This window comes from Engystomops pustulosus, chromosome 1 (assembly GCF_040894005.1).
Source record: "Engystomops pustulosus chromosome 1, aEngPut4.maternal, whole genome shotgun sequence".
Lineage (NCBI taxonomy): Eukaryota > Metazoa > Chordata > Amphibia > Anura > Leptodactylidae > Engystomops > Engystomops pustulosus.
This window is the reverse complement of record NC_092411.1, coordinates 55,148,878-55,165,073: the sequence shown is the minus strand read 5'-3', so window position 1 is coordinate 55,165,073 and position 16,196 is coordinate 55,148,878. Positions and strand designations below refer to the sequence as shown.

At 42.0% G+C, this 16,196-nt stretch overlaps 1 protein-coding gene across 1 annotated transcript; it reads left to right on the top strand.

Moving 5' to 3' along the window:
* Positions 1-2,598: 2,598 nt before the first annotated feature.
* On the top strand, positions 2,599-11,971 carry TMED7 (transmembrane p24 trafficking protein 7). The gene is made up of 4 exons (XM_072140908.1): positions 2,599-2,793; positions 4,904-5,117; positions 8,766-9,011; positions 9,787-11,971. Exons 2-4 carry the CDS (start codon positions 4,947-4,949, stop codon positions 10,021-10,023), a joined length of 654 nt encoding a protein of 217 aa, XP_071997009.1. The 5' UTR covers positions 2,599-2,793; positions 4,904-4,946; the 3' UTR covers positions 10,024-11,971.
* The last annotated feature ends 4,225 nt before the right edge of the window (positions 11,972-16,196 follow it).

Genomic DNA, 16,196 nt, shown 5'->3' with positions numbered 1-16,196 from the left:
AATACCCCTTTAAGGTAAAGGGGGATGGCATAACACTGTAAATATTCATAACATTTTTTGGTAAAAGTTTATTCAGTTTTGCTAATTAATAAAAAAAAAACTTTAATCTGAAAAATGACAAAAAAGCTTTTTTCTTTTTTTACATTTGTAGTCATTCTAAAATGATAAAGAAAAATATATTTTATCAATAAAACTATCCTATCAAGTTAAAGTCTCACATGTCATGAAAGAATAAAGTAACAATTGTTTTAATATGTAAAGCTTTTCCATAGATATTGGGGCACATTTACTAAGGGTCCGCAGCCGCGAATCCGTCGGGTTTTTCCCGAATATTTCTGCTTTGCGCTGTATTTCACGGAATTGTGGCGCACGCGATCGATTTTTGGCGCAAGCACTCACATACACCAGAGAAAAGCAGGTGAACTCCGGCGGACCTCGGCGCAGCAGCGACACCTGGTGAATATCGGCGCATGGACCTTACTGAATCCCGGCAGAACCCGAATCAGCGCCGGAGAACCCGCCGCTGGATCGCGACTGGACCAGGTAAGTAAATGTGCCCCATTGTCTTTCAAAGAAGCTCATAACAGAACTGCAACAATTCACCTGGACATTCAGGCATCAATGACCCTCAGTCCGAAGGTGTTAAAGGACACCTGTCATCATGTCTGTGTCACTTGTCCTGTCACTACTACCTGTTGGAGCAGCTCACAAGGATCCCATCCCAGCCTTTATCTAGTTATTTCATACATTAATCATTATAAAATCATATTTTCTTTATTATGTAAATGAGACTGGTCACATGGTCAGCGGCAGTGATGTCACTCCTGTTCCCCCTCCCCTCTCCTCCCCCTGCTCATGTCTGTGTGTAATGTATAGTAAAGCATGGCTAGTGTGTGTGCTGCATCTGCTGACATGCTGCATCCTCCTAATACACATGTGAGACACAGACATCAGCTACACATGAATCTGACATGTTCTGCTATAACATGGCTGCCTGGAGCTGTTGTATCTCTCCTATACACACACAGGCTGCAGGGGCCGCCAGCACCAGGAAGCACATGGAGGAGCCATTACACCATTATACCTCACACCATTATACAGGCTTTCAGTCATGCACTGGGGGTGTGGCTGTGCCTCCCACTCATGAATAAGCTGGACGGCTTGAATATGATAATGACTCATTGGATATTTCACAGGTCATTTGCATACAGCTTTAGGACCTCATTGCTTAGGTTTACAGGCATGTAGAGGGACAATGAAGGGATAGAGGCAATGCTTTTTAATGGCAGTTTATAAATTTGGTTAATTTGCCTGACGGGTTCTCTTTAAAAATGGGGTTAATGCTCGGAAACCTTCCAATGTGGGAGGATTCCAACAATTCTGAAAATGGTGAGTGGCCAAAATTCCTCCAGAGCGACACCAGAAAGACTCATTGGCAGATATTGCTTGAATACAGTTATTACTGCTAAGGGCGGCCCAACCAAATATTAGGTTTAAGAGGGAAATTACTTTTTTACTCTTACACTTAATAATAATTAATTTAACTAGCATTTTGTGGTTACTTGTGTTACCTATAAAGACCGATAACGTCACAGCATAATGCAGTGAAGTGCATTAAAAAAGAGATCAAGTAATCCAGTCAGGGCTCCCTTTTGAGGCATAGTAATAAAAAAATAAAGTTTATTTTAAAAAATTGTTATAAAAACTGCAACACACAAAAATTGCCCACCCCTTTAAAAATCAACAAAAGTAAAATCACAAATATTTCATACTTTATACTTCCACGCCTGTTTTAACTAAATCCATAATAGTATTTAAGACGTACAACAAAAAAAATTTAAAAAAAAACTAAGAAAAAACAATGCCCAAATTGACATCTTTTAATCATCTATCACACAAAAAGTTATACTTTATGAACCCAAAATGTGAATCTTGGTTCTGGATCTATGCAGTAAAGTTGGTTTTGGTAATATCCCCATGTAAAAGGTTTAGTTATGTTATAGTTTCTATAACAAGTTGTGTTTTATTACTGTTTTTATGCAATGATCATCAGATCATTTAAAGGGAACCTGTCATCAGGAACTCTTTTTCTGGCTGCCCCATGCCCCCATAGAGAATAGCGTGCACATTGCCAAAGAGTTTTTATAATAAAACTGGCTTTTTCCAATAAAACCATGCGCGTGACCGTGCGTGCGTGACATCACCGCCTCTCCGGTACTTCCTATTCAATTGCTTGCATGCACGGTCACGCGCATGGTGCGCCGAGCGCGTATCACCGTGCGCCGAAGATTCTTCCAATATAAAGATTAAAAAAGTAATTAAAAGCATTACAGCGCTTTATGAAAATAACGAAGATATGCTCCGGCACCAGCACACCTTGAGCTGGAGCACGGTATGTGATGCTTAGAAGTACTATTAGAAAATGGTAGGTGTCCTTTAATGCTAGTTCATTCAGAAGTGGGAATCCTGAAATTCCAACATTATCCATGTATATGGTGACACCTGCAGCAGATCTGTAATAATCGACATATCCCCCTCCTATCACACAGTGTAGCCACATCCCTGACAACAGGAGCAGCACAATGGCCGCCGGGGGCGGGGCCGCACACTCCCTTCCATGGAGACCGCGCACAGACCCCGCCCCCTCCCTGACACACACGTAGACATTGTGTGTATAGTTTCCGGGGCAGCGGTCACCGGTTTCCGCTCTCCTGGCTCCTTCGCCCCGATCCTCCTCTGTATCTGCCACGCTTACAGGAGCTGCTCGTCACCTACATCCGGGACACTGCCGGGGTAAGTGAGGGCCGGGGGTCACCACCCGGGGGGGAGCTGGGGAGGGGGGTCCATAGGCCGCGGTGACAGGTGCAGGGGATACTGGGCGTGCTGTATATGTGCGGGGTACACTCCCATCCAGTGCAATGGGGTGCGCTATTGTCTGCAGGTATCAGCCGTGGCAGGTTATTTCCATGTCCGTCCAGATTTTATCTATTATTATTATTATTAGTCTCTGACCCCTTTTCCAGGTGCAGCCGCCATTGATCAGCTGATTGCAGGGGTGGGTCAGCCCCTTTTATATCCAACCTTTTTAATATCCAACTTTTAGTCGTCTAATGATTCGGATCCTGTGAATGTAATAAGGTTGGGAAGCAGGAGATGTCAGAGCAATGGACACAAGGGGGTCACCTGCTGCAGATCCCTGACACAAATCCAAGGCAGCAGCCTCAGCCTCTATTCACACACGGATGCGATTTTTACATTGTGAAAGACACTGCCTTGTTTGTTACATAAAATGACATGCAGTTTAAAATGGCATTCAAAGTAAAAGCATCAAAAACTGCCATGTTTGACTGAAGCCTAGGGATTATGTTGTGGACATTGATGTGATGTGTGAACTGCCATTATATACGGATCACAGTTGTCATCATCCGATGTGTGACCTGTAAGGTGATGAACACGCCCAGGCTGTACATAACATGTCACTTGGACACGTCTGATCCTGATATCTTTAAGTTTCCTCCTTGGTGCTTATTAATGCTCACTTTTTTTTTACTAGGGGGATCTGTCACCTGAAGAGTTGTCACTGCACCTAGTCACAAACCATCACTAAGATGGAGCTGTAATTTAAGTGCCGCAGCTCTGTTGGATTCGCTCCATACATCTGTATGGGGATGTTTCTGTAAGCCCCATCAGATGAATGGAACCAACTCTTAAATTTTATCTTCAAATCTGCTGTGTGTGAATGATGGCAATGAACATCTGGCCAAGTCTGTAATCTGTTTTGATTTTAGTGGAATAAGGATCTGTCTGTGACCTTCGCCCCCAGCAATCACATAAACAGAAAACAGCAAGAGCCCCATGTGGGGCAATTGCTTGGATACACAGTGGTAAATAGAATACAGACACCCCTCCTATATATTGTGGATAGAGATAGGTGTCATTTGTGACACAGCCCCTTTAAGACGCAATCCAAAGTCTGTGATCGCATGCTGAGGTACTCTTGCATTTCCCTCGTTTTTAGCAAACACGATGTTACTTCAGTAAGTGATCGTAGTTGGAGCCTTTGAATTGTGTCTTAAAATGCAGCATGTGACCATCGCCTGAACAGGGTTCTCAAGGAGTCTAGAAAACCCCTTGGGGCCTGGGAGCAAGGTGGGAAGAAAAATAAGAAGGCATAACTCCTAATAACAATAATCTTTATTTATATAGCACCATCATGTTCCGTGATGTTTTACAAATCATAGGGGACATATACAAATCTAATATTACATTGCAGAGTACAAACATTCATATGGAACAATAGGAGTGAGGGCCCTGCTCACAAGAGCTTACAGTCTGATTCCCTTGTTGATCTGTTACTTCTGGTTTTCGGGCTTTCAACCAGCAGGACATTTTTGGGGAGTCAGTCAATGAGTGGCCTCCTTGGAATAGGGGGCAACAAAGGAAGTCTCATGGTCTGAGGAGGCTACTCCTTGGCCCAGCGGGTAGCTGTACAAAGCGGCCAGGAGCTGGAGCAGGGCCAGTATACTTCCATTTATTTTTTTTTTCCACCCCGTCCTCTAGGGGTTTACCTTTTTTGTGGAAAACCCCTTTAAGATTTTATGCAAGGCCGAGCATGGAAACCATGTACATCTATTGGGTCGGGTGTCTCTGTGGTGAACCTGACCCAGGTTCACCACAGGGACACCACAGAAATGTATTTGTCTCTGTAGCCTTGGGATATATGCACATGACATTAATGTGACTTCATGTACACAATCTAAAATAACACTGCATCCCGTATACTGGCTTGTAGCACATCAGGTGACACTCACTAATATCAATGTGTAACATGTATCAGCGACATTACTAACAGTGACTGGATTTCCAAAAACACATTTTCTTTTGTATTCTTGGTCCTTTCTAGGTGGTGATTGTCTGTGTGGGTTGTGGCCAGTAATAAGGTGAAGATGCTGCTGTCTCTGGTGACGGATTCCAGGATGGGGTCCTTGCTGTCACTATTCCTGCTCGCCCTGGGGTGTACCACTGCTTCGGAAATTACCTTTGAACTTCCGGATAACGCCAAGCAGTGCTTCTATGAAGACATCACTCAGGGAACCAAGTGTACGCTAGAGTTCCAGGTAAATGTAGCCCAATTCACATTGATTTTTCTACCATGCCTGGCTCTGGTCATTTGTGCCCACCAATTTAATATTTTCTCTACTTTTGTTTCCTTGCCCCAAGTGCACAACCTTTACCTAACATTTATCTACAATAAGTTGATTAGCCTTTTATCAGCCGAGGGTTCCTGTTTCTACAAATCCCTCTGTAATTAAACTATCCTCCTCTGTATTTATTGCTTTACATGGCATAGTATCATCTTCAAATATCTAATTTATTTTGTGTTAAAACCCATATGATTTCAGTAATAACATTCTTTGTACCTGAAAGGCCATAAGCAGGACATGACAGAGAAGAAACATTTGTTACAGGTGATCTGTCGATATGTTTTATTTTGATGTAAGGAAAATAAATCTTCAAGAAAAGCGTAGAATGGAGGTAGCCTTTGATGTGTAGCCTCCTCATTCCCTGCTGCCACAAGATAGGAGTAGCATGTATCTGTTCTGGGGATACGCCATAAATGATGTTGCTTTAAAGGGGATCCAGTAACTCCAACCAGGTCCTAAAAAAATTTTTTTGTGATATAAATGTGGCTCCTCTCCAGAAGTGTTCAGGAAGAAGAGATGCAACTGCTGTACGGAAAATAACCTGGTCCAAGTACCAGGTGACAGTAGAATACAATATTGAGGATAAGAGGTTGTTCTCTATGGTTTGCGTATGTTGATGTATTTGTAGTGTTTTGAATGCTGGAATCCTTCTCAGAATGGTGTATAAGTAAGCTTGGCAATACTACTGACACGTCACACATCCTTTTCTTTTTCTCTGTATGCTGTAAATGATTTTCAAGGACCATGTACTGACCCATACTGGGTCTGCAAAAAATACTGATGGGCAAACAGTTTTTTTTTCCCCTGATAATGGGAACCAGGTGTAATGCCATCTAACCAATGTTCATCATTTTATTTATTTAGCAAATTTAAAAAAACATCGGATGCCCTATGGATGTGAAAAGAAACAGAAGAGGATATAAATTTAAAGCTTGATGATCATAATTTGTTAATGTTCCTGATGGCCTTTTGCTCTGTGCTGTAGCTGTGCACTGGCATTTGGCTATAGCTCCTGTGTGTTATCAGCCCTGACCCGTCAGACAGGTTTCTGTATACTAATCCTCTCTGCAATCATTGTATTATTTGCTTTTATTAGAAAATTTAATATTTGTATCTTCTTTTTTTTTTTTTTTTTTTTTTATGTGAAAAGCTGATAAAAGTGATGAAAATCTGAGAAATCTAATGGAAATACTTCAGATTTTCACTGGGCTCTAGATTCACTTTTGTGCTTTGTCATTGTCTCGAAGTCACCCATTGTCTCTTTAGCCTTAGTTCCTGGACGACTTGGACGACTGCCGTTACGTTTTCTTGTAAATTTTCAATACCCTTTTCAATTCGTTGTTCCCTCAACAATTGATAAAAACCACCGTTGATGTTTTGTTATTGTGCTTAGCCATGGATAGTACCCGCGTTCCTGTTCCTTTTCTGTAATTCTTCCTCTATCTCCCCAAAAAATATTGCCTCTAAAAAATTGGGGGTACATTTTTAGAACTTGACTGAGGTTTGATTTAAAATGGAGGCTTTATGGAGAGGAGTGGGGTGGAGCGGCGAGAGTCAGGGCAGCTAGCTATACAACCATAAGCTCAGGGAGAACTGAAAATCTGACTTGGAGTCTACAGAAGAGAAATTGTTGGAAAAACCCTAGCCATAGGAAGATCAGAAATAGTTACTCCTCCCATAAACACAGCAAAGTTTGTCGAATGGTTAGGTGTGCTATAATAATTTGCCATTTTGGCTGCATTGAAGCAATCACATTTTACATTTTTTGGAGGATTAACAGAGGAATTAAAAACTTTAAGAAAACACGATCCAGCCTTATGTCATGTGAAATACAAGCATATACTAAAATGGACATGTCTGTAGAGAAGGCCATTCATATCTAAGGGAACCTGGCACGTGGAAATGTACGGTCGTGTAATCTACCGGCAACATGTTATAGAGCAGGAAGAGATCAATGCATAGTTTTGAGGAAAGATATTCAGTGTCACATGATGTTTCTTCACTTGTATGCGTTTCTATGAGAAGTTAAGGAGGCAGCGCCATCAGCTACCTCTGTATTCATAGTAGTCATGGGGGAGGGGGTCTGCCTGTCAGTATGAGATATAAATGGCAAATTTTACAGAAACCTTTCCCACAAAACTACCTGCTCCTGCTGCTCTATGACATCCTGCCTGCACATAAGAGTAAATTGCAGTTGAAAGCACCTGTAGAAGTAGGACTTGTATACTGTGGGTGCGAATACTAATGTACTTCCTATTGTCTGCTCCTTGGTCACAGTCCTGTCACATTCCAATGACTATCCCGGTTTGTCAACATACATCTACCTGTAGAAAAAGTTGGCAGTACATATTTTACTCTTAGGTTATGCTGGTAAAATCATATTGCTAGACATTCCCAAAGCTCAAATGTATTCAGTGTTTTCTTCTCCTTTTAGTGATTTCTTGGCTTTGTGGCTGAGGATGTTTAATTTCCACTCTTTTACCCTCCAATACTGGGCCCTGTGCCATGGGGTGGTGTAATAGGCACTGTCTCTATTTTTCATTGTGATTATTATAATCCCATTGTCTGAATGAACTATGACCATCCCTAAAACTTGTGTTACACACCACATTTTAATACAATGAGCTCCTTACTACGTATTGTAGAATGTGATGTTATAATCTGTTGCTTGGCAAAGGTTGCAACATTAACCGAAAATAAATTGCCCTAACTGAAAATAAGTTTGGTAAATGAACACCTGAAGTGCACTCTGTACACCAAATTTTGGACTCCTGTCTTAACATGGATTTCTTCTTAAATAACTTTGGCGCAATAGTTGAAGGGAATCTACCACATGGACGCAGGGCTTCTAAACCAAGCACACATGCTGGTGCGTCCTCCCGGAGCAGGGTCCTTTTCTTTTTGTGTCTAATAGCTTAGTTTTTGAGAAATATATGTCTCTTACAATTACGCAAATGAGCACCAGCGGCCCTTTGCTGGATTTGCCAAAAAACGGCATGTCAGACTCTCTGGGAGGGGAGGGTGGAGGTGGGTAGAAACACTGAATGGAGGTGTGAATAATTATCAGAAGACAGAGCAAGCAGGGGCTTCTGTGACATAGAGGAGCCCATGAGGCTCATTTGCATTATATTAAAGGAAACCTACCACTTGAAGTGGCAGGTATAAGAGGGAACTACTGAGCACCAGCTCAGGGTGAGCTGGTGCCAGAGCTTATTTTTGTTAGTGTTTTAAACCACAATATCGCGGTTTAAAACACTTTTTAAACTTTATGGCCGAAGCTGCTTCGGCGCAGGGAGGTACGCGCTCGGCGCACCATACGCGCGACCGTGCGCACGGCTCTCCTTCACTTTCTATGTAGCCGCGTGCACGGTCATGCGCATGGTAAGCGCCGAGTGCGTACCTCCCTGCGCCGAAGCAGCTTCGGCCATAAAGTTTAAAAAGTGTAGTTCCCTCTTATACCTGCCACTTCAAGTGGTAGGTTTCCTTTAAAAGATGTTTTTCTCATTGGTGTCAAAGGATATACTGGCTTCTAATCGTGTCCTCTGACCTTCTTCTCCACAGGTCATCACCGGTGGCCATTATGATGTGGATTGTCGGCTTGAAGACCCAGATGGGATTGTGCTGTACAAAGAGATGAAGAAACAATACGACAGCTTCACCTTTACCGCCTCCCGTAATGGAACGTACAAGTTCTGCTTTAGTAACGAGTTCTCGACTTTCACACACAAGACGGTCTACTTTGACTTCCAAGTTGGCGAAGACCCACCACTCTTCCCCAGCGAGAATCGGGCCACTGCCCTGACACAGGTAAAGCACTTGAATGGGATTTTCAGTGCATTTCCCCAACAGGACAAAGATTGTTTGCATGTATTTGAGCTCTATGAAGAGCTAGCTGGGGGCAGTTCTTCACACTTCTAATATTGCTTAGCTGTGAACTTGGTAACTTGAAAACATGGCAGAAAACTGCTCATAAGTGGCTTCTAGAGTTGTTGTGCTAAGGGCTCATTCACATGAACGTAATGGGAACCGATATCTAGCAGCACCCTTTCCGGACGGATTTATGTCCCCATTGACACCTATGGCACCCAATCACGGTTCGGTGATCACATATTATTGCTCTATGACAGTGTGAAATATGGGACGTGCAAATTCAGCAGTGTAAAATAATTGCTGAGTAGCCTTTATCTGGCAGTCGGCACCAAGAGGGTTTTGATTTGACAGTACAATTACTTCTATAATTATATAAAAGTGACCTACAGTAAGATGGTCCACTGTCACATTGGCAGGCACAAAGATGGAATCTCATTGTACCACAGTCAATGGGGTTATGGTGCAACTGTCGTACAACAAATGTAGCTGCATGTTGTGACTTTTGTTTATGAAATGAAAGCCACGATGCAGATGTGAACAGAGCCCGTACTTTTTAGTGCTGCCTATTACAGTTGCGTACAACTTCACATGTGATAATTAGATGGATATTATTATTATTATTATTATGTAATGTTTGAAAAGTATTTGACTTCTATAACTAAGGTATTCTTTGTGTTCTTTCTCTCTTGCTCACTGCCCCGGTATCGTACAGATGGAATCCGCTTGTGTGTCAATCCACGAAGCACTGAAGTCAGTCATCGACTACCAGACTCACTTCCGCCTGAGAGAGGCGCAAGGCCGCAGCAGGGCAGAGGATCTGAACACCAGAGTAGCCTATTGGTCTATAGGGGAGGCGATTATTCTCTTAGTTGTTAGCATTGGACAGGTGTTTCTTCTTAAAAGCTTTTTCTCTGATAAAAGAACAACCACAACCCGTGTTGGATCCTAACCCAGAGTTATATGGATGGTTATCTTTCTTTACACACTGTTGTCCCAACTGCAAATGTTTTTTGTTTTGGTTTTTTTTTTCTTAGAATTTTTGTTCTTTCCTTTTCCTGACACCAGTAAGGAAAAGACTGTATATATTGCTAAAGCTAGGTTTTACCTTTTAAACTCCACCATAGCCATCCCCTGAAAAGATAAATGAATAAAAAAAAAGGTGTTAAAACACTACTTTATTTTTAAAAGTTTGAGGGAGGTTTTTTTTTTTTTTTTCCAAAGGGGATTTGGATTTTGATGTTGTTCGGTCATCTTTAATGTTAATATATTTCCCTCTGAAAGATGATCTGTCCGCGCTATTTTCTTTCAAAGCAGATGCCTTTTTTTTTTTTAATAGTTCCACTAATGCACCTTCATAGGTGTCCAGATTGCAGCTTAAGGAGAGGGGCTCAAGCATTGGCTAGTTTATCCAAATTGTACATTTGTAGTTGCACTTAAAGGGTTTGTCTACATGGAAAACTTTTCATAGTCAAAATGCCTGAAAATATGCAGATAGAATTGACATGTCGCAGATGTAGGACACTGCAGATCAATTTACGCTATGGATTTTTTAAAAAAAATGTTTGGTGTGTGGATGGGATGTGATAAATCTTATCCACTTAGCTGTTACTGTAACACTCTGCAGGTTTTCTGCTCATATTTCCACACATGTACATCCTATGTGGACATACCCTTGGTATTTACTGTAACACTTTTGGTCTAGTTTTGGGGTTGTAAAATGCCTACATATTTTTAAAGTTGGTAAGCAGTTAAAACGCATTTGGGTATTTTTGCATATGTGTTTTTTTTTCTCCTCTAATTTTCTAAAAAAACATGTTCCTATCAAACCAAGATGGTTCCTTCACTTGTGAATGTAAGGCTACCAAAATTCTGATAGTTTTCAGTATCCGGGTGTCTGGGAAATGATTTTCTGTAGGGAACATTGTCTTCATCATTGTAAACACATTTCTTTTTTTGCCCTGCTTCTATGTTCTCTGTTAATAGCATTTACACCACAGTCCTAGAAGTAATGCATTATGGGAACGGGTTAGTCTAGGATCACAGACGTCACAATTATTGATAATGGCTGACATGCACTTTTCAGTCATTAATAATAATAGTTATGTCGCTGTTTTTCTCATTGCGTCTGCATTTATCTAAATTATCATATTGACTTGGGCCTCGGAGGCTCCATGTGCCACCATATGATGACTCCTCACGTCACTGTATCCTAAAGATGTGTATCCCCAGAAGTAAAGAATAGCTCCGTATAGCTGCATTCACATGGTCAGTGTTTGAATGTAAGCCCAGGAATGGGTCCAAAATCGGGGAAGAGATGCACGTCTTTCCTCTGCACTTCTTCTGTGTAAGTTTCACTTTTGGCTTTGAATGGAGCCTAATGGTGCATCAGAGGCTTATGAGGATCCCATAAACGCTTTGTGCTGTCCTATTACGGCTTTGTACAACAACAAGAAGCTGTACAGATCTGTAATGGGATCATGTACACCAGTCATTAGAACTGAAACATGTTTCACAGTAACACATTGTTACATTTCCTCCAGCATACATATAGATAAGAAAAGACTGGAAGTTACATCTTTTGATATTTAAGAAAAAAAAGCAATTTTTTATGAAACGGTAAAAAGATTTTTAGTGAGCTGGACGTGATGCTGAGATTATTTTGCTTTGAATTACATTTGTAGTAGGAGGGAGGAAGCTTTCTGTACAGTACAGCTGAAGTGTGCAGACATAATTTTATCTTATTTATCCATGGAGGAACAGAGTCTCTTTATTTTGCTGTGGAAAGATGCAGCTCCAGGCTTGAAATACAGAACGGGGGGCAGTCTATGTATTGAATGACTTTACCAGGGAAACCTGAAACTTCCATTTGAGGGAATGAATAAAATAAATGATAAAAACAAATATTGCCTTATTGCTTCATTTGTCTATATTCGGTAGCTCTTGCTTCCCCTTTATTAGCAGGGGTTTGCCCACAAAACAAATTGTGTCCTATCCACAGGACAGAGCCTAACTTGCTGATTAGTGGGGGTCTCGGTGATGATCAGTAATTTACACTCAACGTGTATTAGAGCAATGTTTCTCAATGAATCTGAGGCAAATTCCTCTCTCGGCTATGACTGTACACTGATGCCCTTCCAAGTAGACATGTTAATTGTAACTCTAATCCACTGTCTTAGTTATAAAAGGTTAGACCTAAACATTCTTGGATCTGAATGGACCGGCTTGTTGTGTCACCTCCAGACACGCCTGGTGACTCAGCATGGCCACTTGCTACTGTACTATCTCAGGCTTTTCAATGGACTATTCCAGGGACAGTTCAGTATTGACTAGAAACACACAGTAACACCAGGGAACCTGATGCAAAGCACTTTCCTTGGTGCTTCCAAACATTTCTGATGGCCATCATTTCTGCTCAGCATGAACTGAAAGGGGTATTCCAGGAATAAGCATAATTCATAAACAAATGGGTACTCAAAATATAAGCTAATGTGTAATTGTGCTCCCCTTAGCAGATAAAGGCTGGTGACATAGACTGTAATGAAGAATTAAAATGCTACTGGCCCTTTAATCAGTCCGTTAATTTCCTCCGCGCCGTCCGTTGCGGAGAAGACACAGGACAGAAGATGGCCGCTGGTCACATGTCCACATCACATGTCCTGCACCTGTCTGGGGAGGTCATGTGATCACCACTACGTTTGGCTGTAGGCAGTTGGTTGCAGTGCAACCAGTATGGCAAGTGTTGTCGTGATGTGCCATGACGGCAGTTACACATCATTACTGTGGTAACAGAGCAGCACAGTCTGTTACATCAACGCTGGGAGCAGAGCATAAGAGGTAGGAGCTACTGAGAACTAAAGGATCATGGAACTTGTAGTTTCCAGTGGCGGCCATCTTAGTGATAACTCCTCCTACTTTAGAGAGGCCATAAATTTTGTGAATCATAAAATCAAACTACTGAAGCTCCATTTTGTGACTAATGACATTGAGTATTGTTGTATTCATTTATTTATATCATCATGGGTTTTTGTGTCAGACGTTCATATTCCCGGAATACCCCTTGAATTCAAGCAGTGCAGAAGCCCATGCAAGATGATGCCGTCTGTGGGAACAGGTACTTTTGAAGGTCAATTAACACTCGGACCACGCTGATGTAAACATTTCGAATGGTCTGATATGACACTTTGGTGCTTCTCACCTTTCTGTATTTGTGTAGCATATATTATCCAGTTCCACAGGGCGTAGTTTACTATGAAGCTGTGTGCGATGTGACCAAAGCATTTCCACTTTTACGGCTGTCTGTGGCTTTTCAACTCTCTCTCAGTGGCCACTTCCGTTTGAAAACATTCTTCTAGAAGCCTGACAGTAGAGAGGTATTATTTAATTGTTAGGTGTTGCCTTGTTCTCATGATGTCAAAATGTGCACAGCATGATGAGGAGGACTGTGTAAAAGAGAGACAACTGTAGTGTTAATTTTGCCATCAAGCTCATTATTAGAGAACAGCAAGTTATGTAAAAAGTATTAAAAAAAATTAAATTTGTACATGTGAATCCAAAATTTAGACAATCGGGTCACATTAAAAGAAATCTACCACCTGAATATAATTATTTCAACCTAAGCACACTTACATGTTGGAGTGTGCCTGCTGAAACTGGATTTCATCTTCATTATGCCTGAAATCACATTTTTTTCCGTAGTTTTAAATACCGTGTGTTACTTAATATGCACACTTCTTGTTCTTGGGCCGGGGCAGCGGAGGAAGCAGTAGTGCAGAAACCTCTTTAAGAGGTTTGCATAATTAGCGGTGGACAGAGCGAGAAGGGGCTATTCTATACGTCACAGTAGCCCTTCTTGCTGAGCCTAATTTACATATTTTTAAAACTCCAATTTTAAAACATGTTTTTGAATGTGCATATGTCAGGGATAATGAAGATAAGATCCAGTTTCAGCAGGTGCACACATGCAAGTATCTTGAAAACTGTGTATACAGGTAGTAGATTTTCTTTAATACTTGCACCCACAAGCAACAGATTCATATCTTTCGGTGAGAAGTGTATTAGTGTGTACAGGGCCGGATTAAAGGAGGGGCTCCTGGGGCTCTAGCCCCGGGGCCCCCACCACTTTCACTTTTTAAGGGGCCCCCACCAGGCTGAGTCGCTGACTGTCTCTGTGTGCGATGCGCTGTGGCCTGTTGCCGCCCGCATCGCTCATGGGGGTCTAGGATGTCAGCTGTGTCAGTGAGATGCACTGTTTTGGCAGCAGGTTGTAATGGGACGCCAGCGGCGAGTGATGATGTCACGTTGTCGGCGTCCGATCACAACATGCTGCCAAGACAGCAGCCAAGACAGTGTATCCGCGATTTCCCCCAGCGATGGCATCTGTGTCTCACTGACACAGCTGAAATCCTAGACCACTATGGCACAGGGTCTGGCAGGATGTATACTACAAGGGATTGGCAGGGTTTATATACTACATGGGGTGGAAGGCTATATACTACAGGGTCTGGCTAGCTATATGCTACAGGGGACTGCCAGGCTATATACTACAGGGGGCTGGAAGGCTATATACTGCAGTGGGCTGGCAAGCTGTATACTTCCAAAAACATTGTTGGAAGGGCCCCCACCAGTTTGCGCCCAGGGGCCCCCACCACCCTTAATCCGGCCCTGAGTGTGTATAATCTGATGGAATGTGATAATTTATGGCTATACACCACATTGTAATCTCCAAGTTTTATTGTGAATGCAGTATTTAGTGACAGCCTGCAGGTGGCAGTGTGGTAGCAGTCACTTCTATATACAATACTTGAGCGATTACAGGTTTAATTACATTCTCAACACACCCAAGTATAAAGGACGCTAATTCTGTCCGCCCACCTGTAAAATCATTTACATGAGATTGCAGCTGTAAAGCCATAGAAAAGAAAACCTGTGCAGATGCCATACTTAGGGTGCTGCTGCATATTGCGTTCTTGGACCGTTTAAAAGCTCACGTCTTCAGTCCGTTTAAAAAACGCATGCGTTTTTGAATGTTTACCATGCAATTGGCTGCTTTGAACCATTTCTAGAAGTGTAGGCAGCTGTGAAACAGATTAAAACCAGCCAAACGCATGGTAAGCTTACCAAACCGCATCCGTTTAAAAATGCATGCATTTTCAGTACCTTTAAAAACGCCCCCAAAACGGTCCAAGAATGCAAAGTGTGGCAGCACCCTTATTCTACAGTGCGGTAAAGTAATTTTCACATGTATTAAGACATAATAAGCCCTGAAATACAATACAACTTTGATTGAAATAAGCGCCTGCTTGGGAATTGCCTGGAATTTCGATTATTTCCCCTTTAACGCCACTTGGTGTGGAGGGGTTTGGAGGGTTAGTGGAATGGGCCGGGTTGGGGTGTTCGTGCTCGTTCAGACCTAAATGGTCGTAGATGATAGCCATGAATTGTACGCCAGTACACCTTCCCACTGGAGGGGCAGGGCTTTCATCATATGTTGGAGCACAATAAATGTGTTTTGGGAGCCATACAGGTGTCTTATCATGCATGTGGTCAGGTTAGGAGACCTACGGCCAATATTTCCTCCTCCCATATTTATTCTGTGTCCTCCAGAAGACTGTATGGTGTATATCCCCACATGCGGTCCGCGCACTGCGACTCTCCTACACGCCATTAGCCTCACAGAGGCCTGCTTTTCTTATTTCTCACCCTCCAGCAATCATGGTTTGTTCCTCCCCACACTTTCTCATACATTCTGTACAACACATTTATATATGTATTTTGTTTGGAGAGTGATGACTTCATTAAGATGTGATGTTCTCCATTATGTTCTGTATACCTAAATGCCTATTTACTACTCATGCTGTTTATACAAATGGCCCTTATGCTCCTAGACCGTTTATATACATGTTTTTTTTTTTTCAAATTAAATATAATTTTATGAATATATATACTCACCGGCCACTTTATTAGGTACACCATGCTAGTAACGGGTTGGACCCCCTTTTGCCTTCAGAACTGCCTCAATTCTTCGTGGCATAGATTCAACAAGGTTCTGGAAGCATTCCTCAGAGATTTTGGTCCATATTGACATGATGGCATCACACAGTTGCCGCAGATTTGTCGGCTGCA

What these genes read in the sequence shown, in the direction of transcription:
- TMED7 (XM_072140908.1), top strand. Translation starts at nt 4,947, where the DNA reads ATGCTGCTGTCTCTGGTGACGGATTCCAGGATGGGGTCCTTGCTGTCA. An exon ending in AGTGTACGCTAGAGTTCCAG is followed by an intron (nt 5,118 to 8,765) that starts GTAAATGTAGCC and finishes TCTTCTCCACAG; the next exon opens with GTCATCACCGGTGGCCATTA. An exon ending in GGGCCACTGCCCTGACACAG is followed by an intron (nt 9,012 to 9,786) that starts GTAAAGCACTTG and finishes GGTATCGTACAG; the next exon opens with ATGGAATCCGCTTGTGTGTC.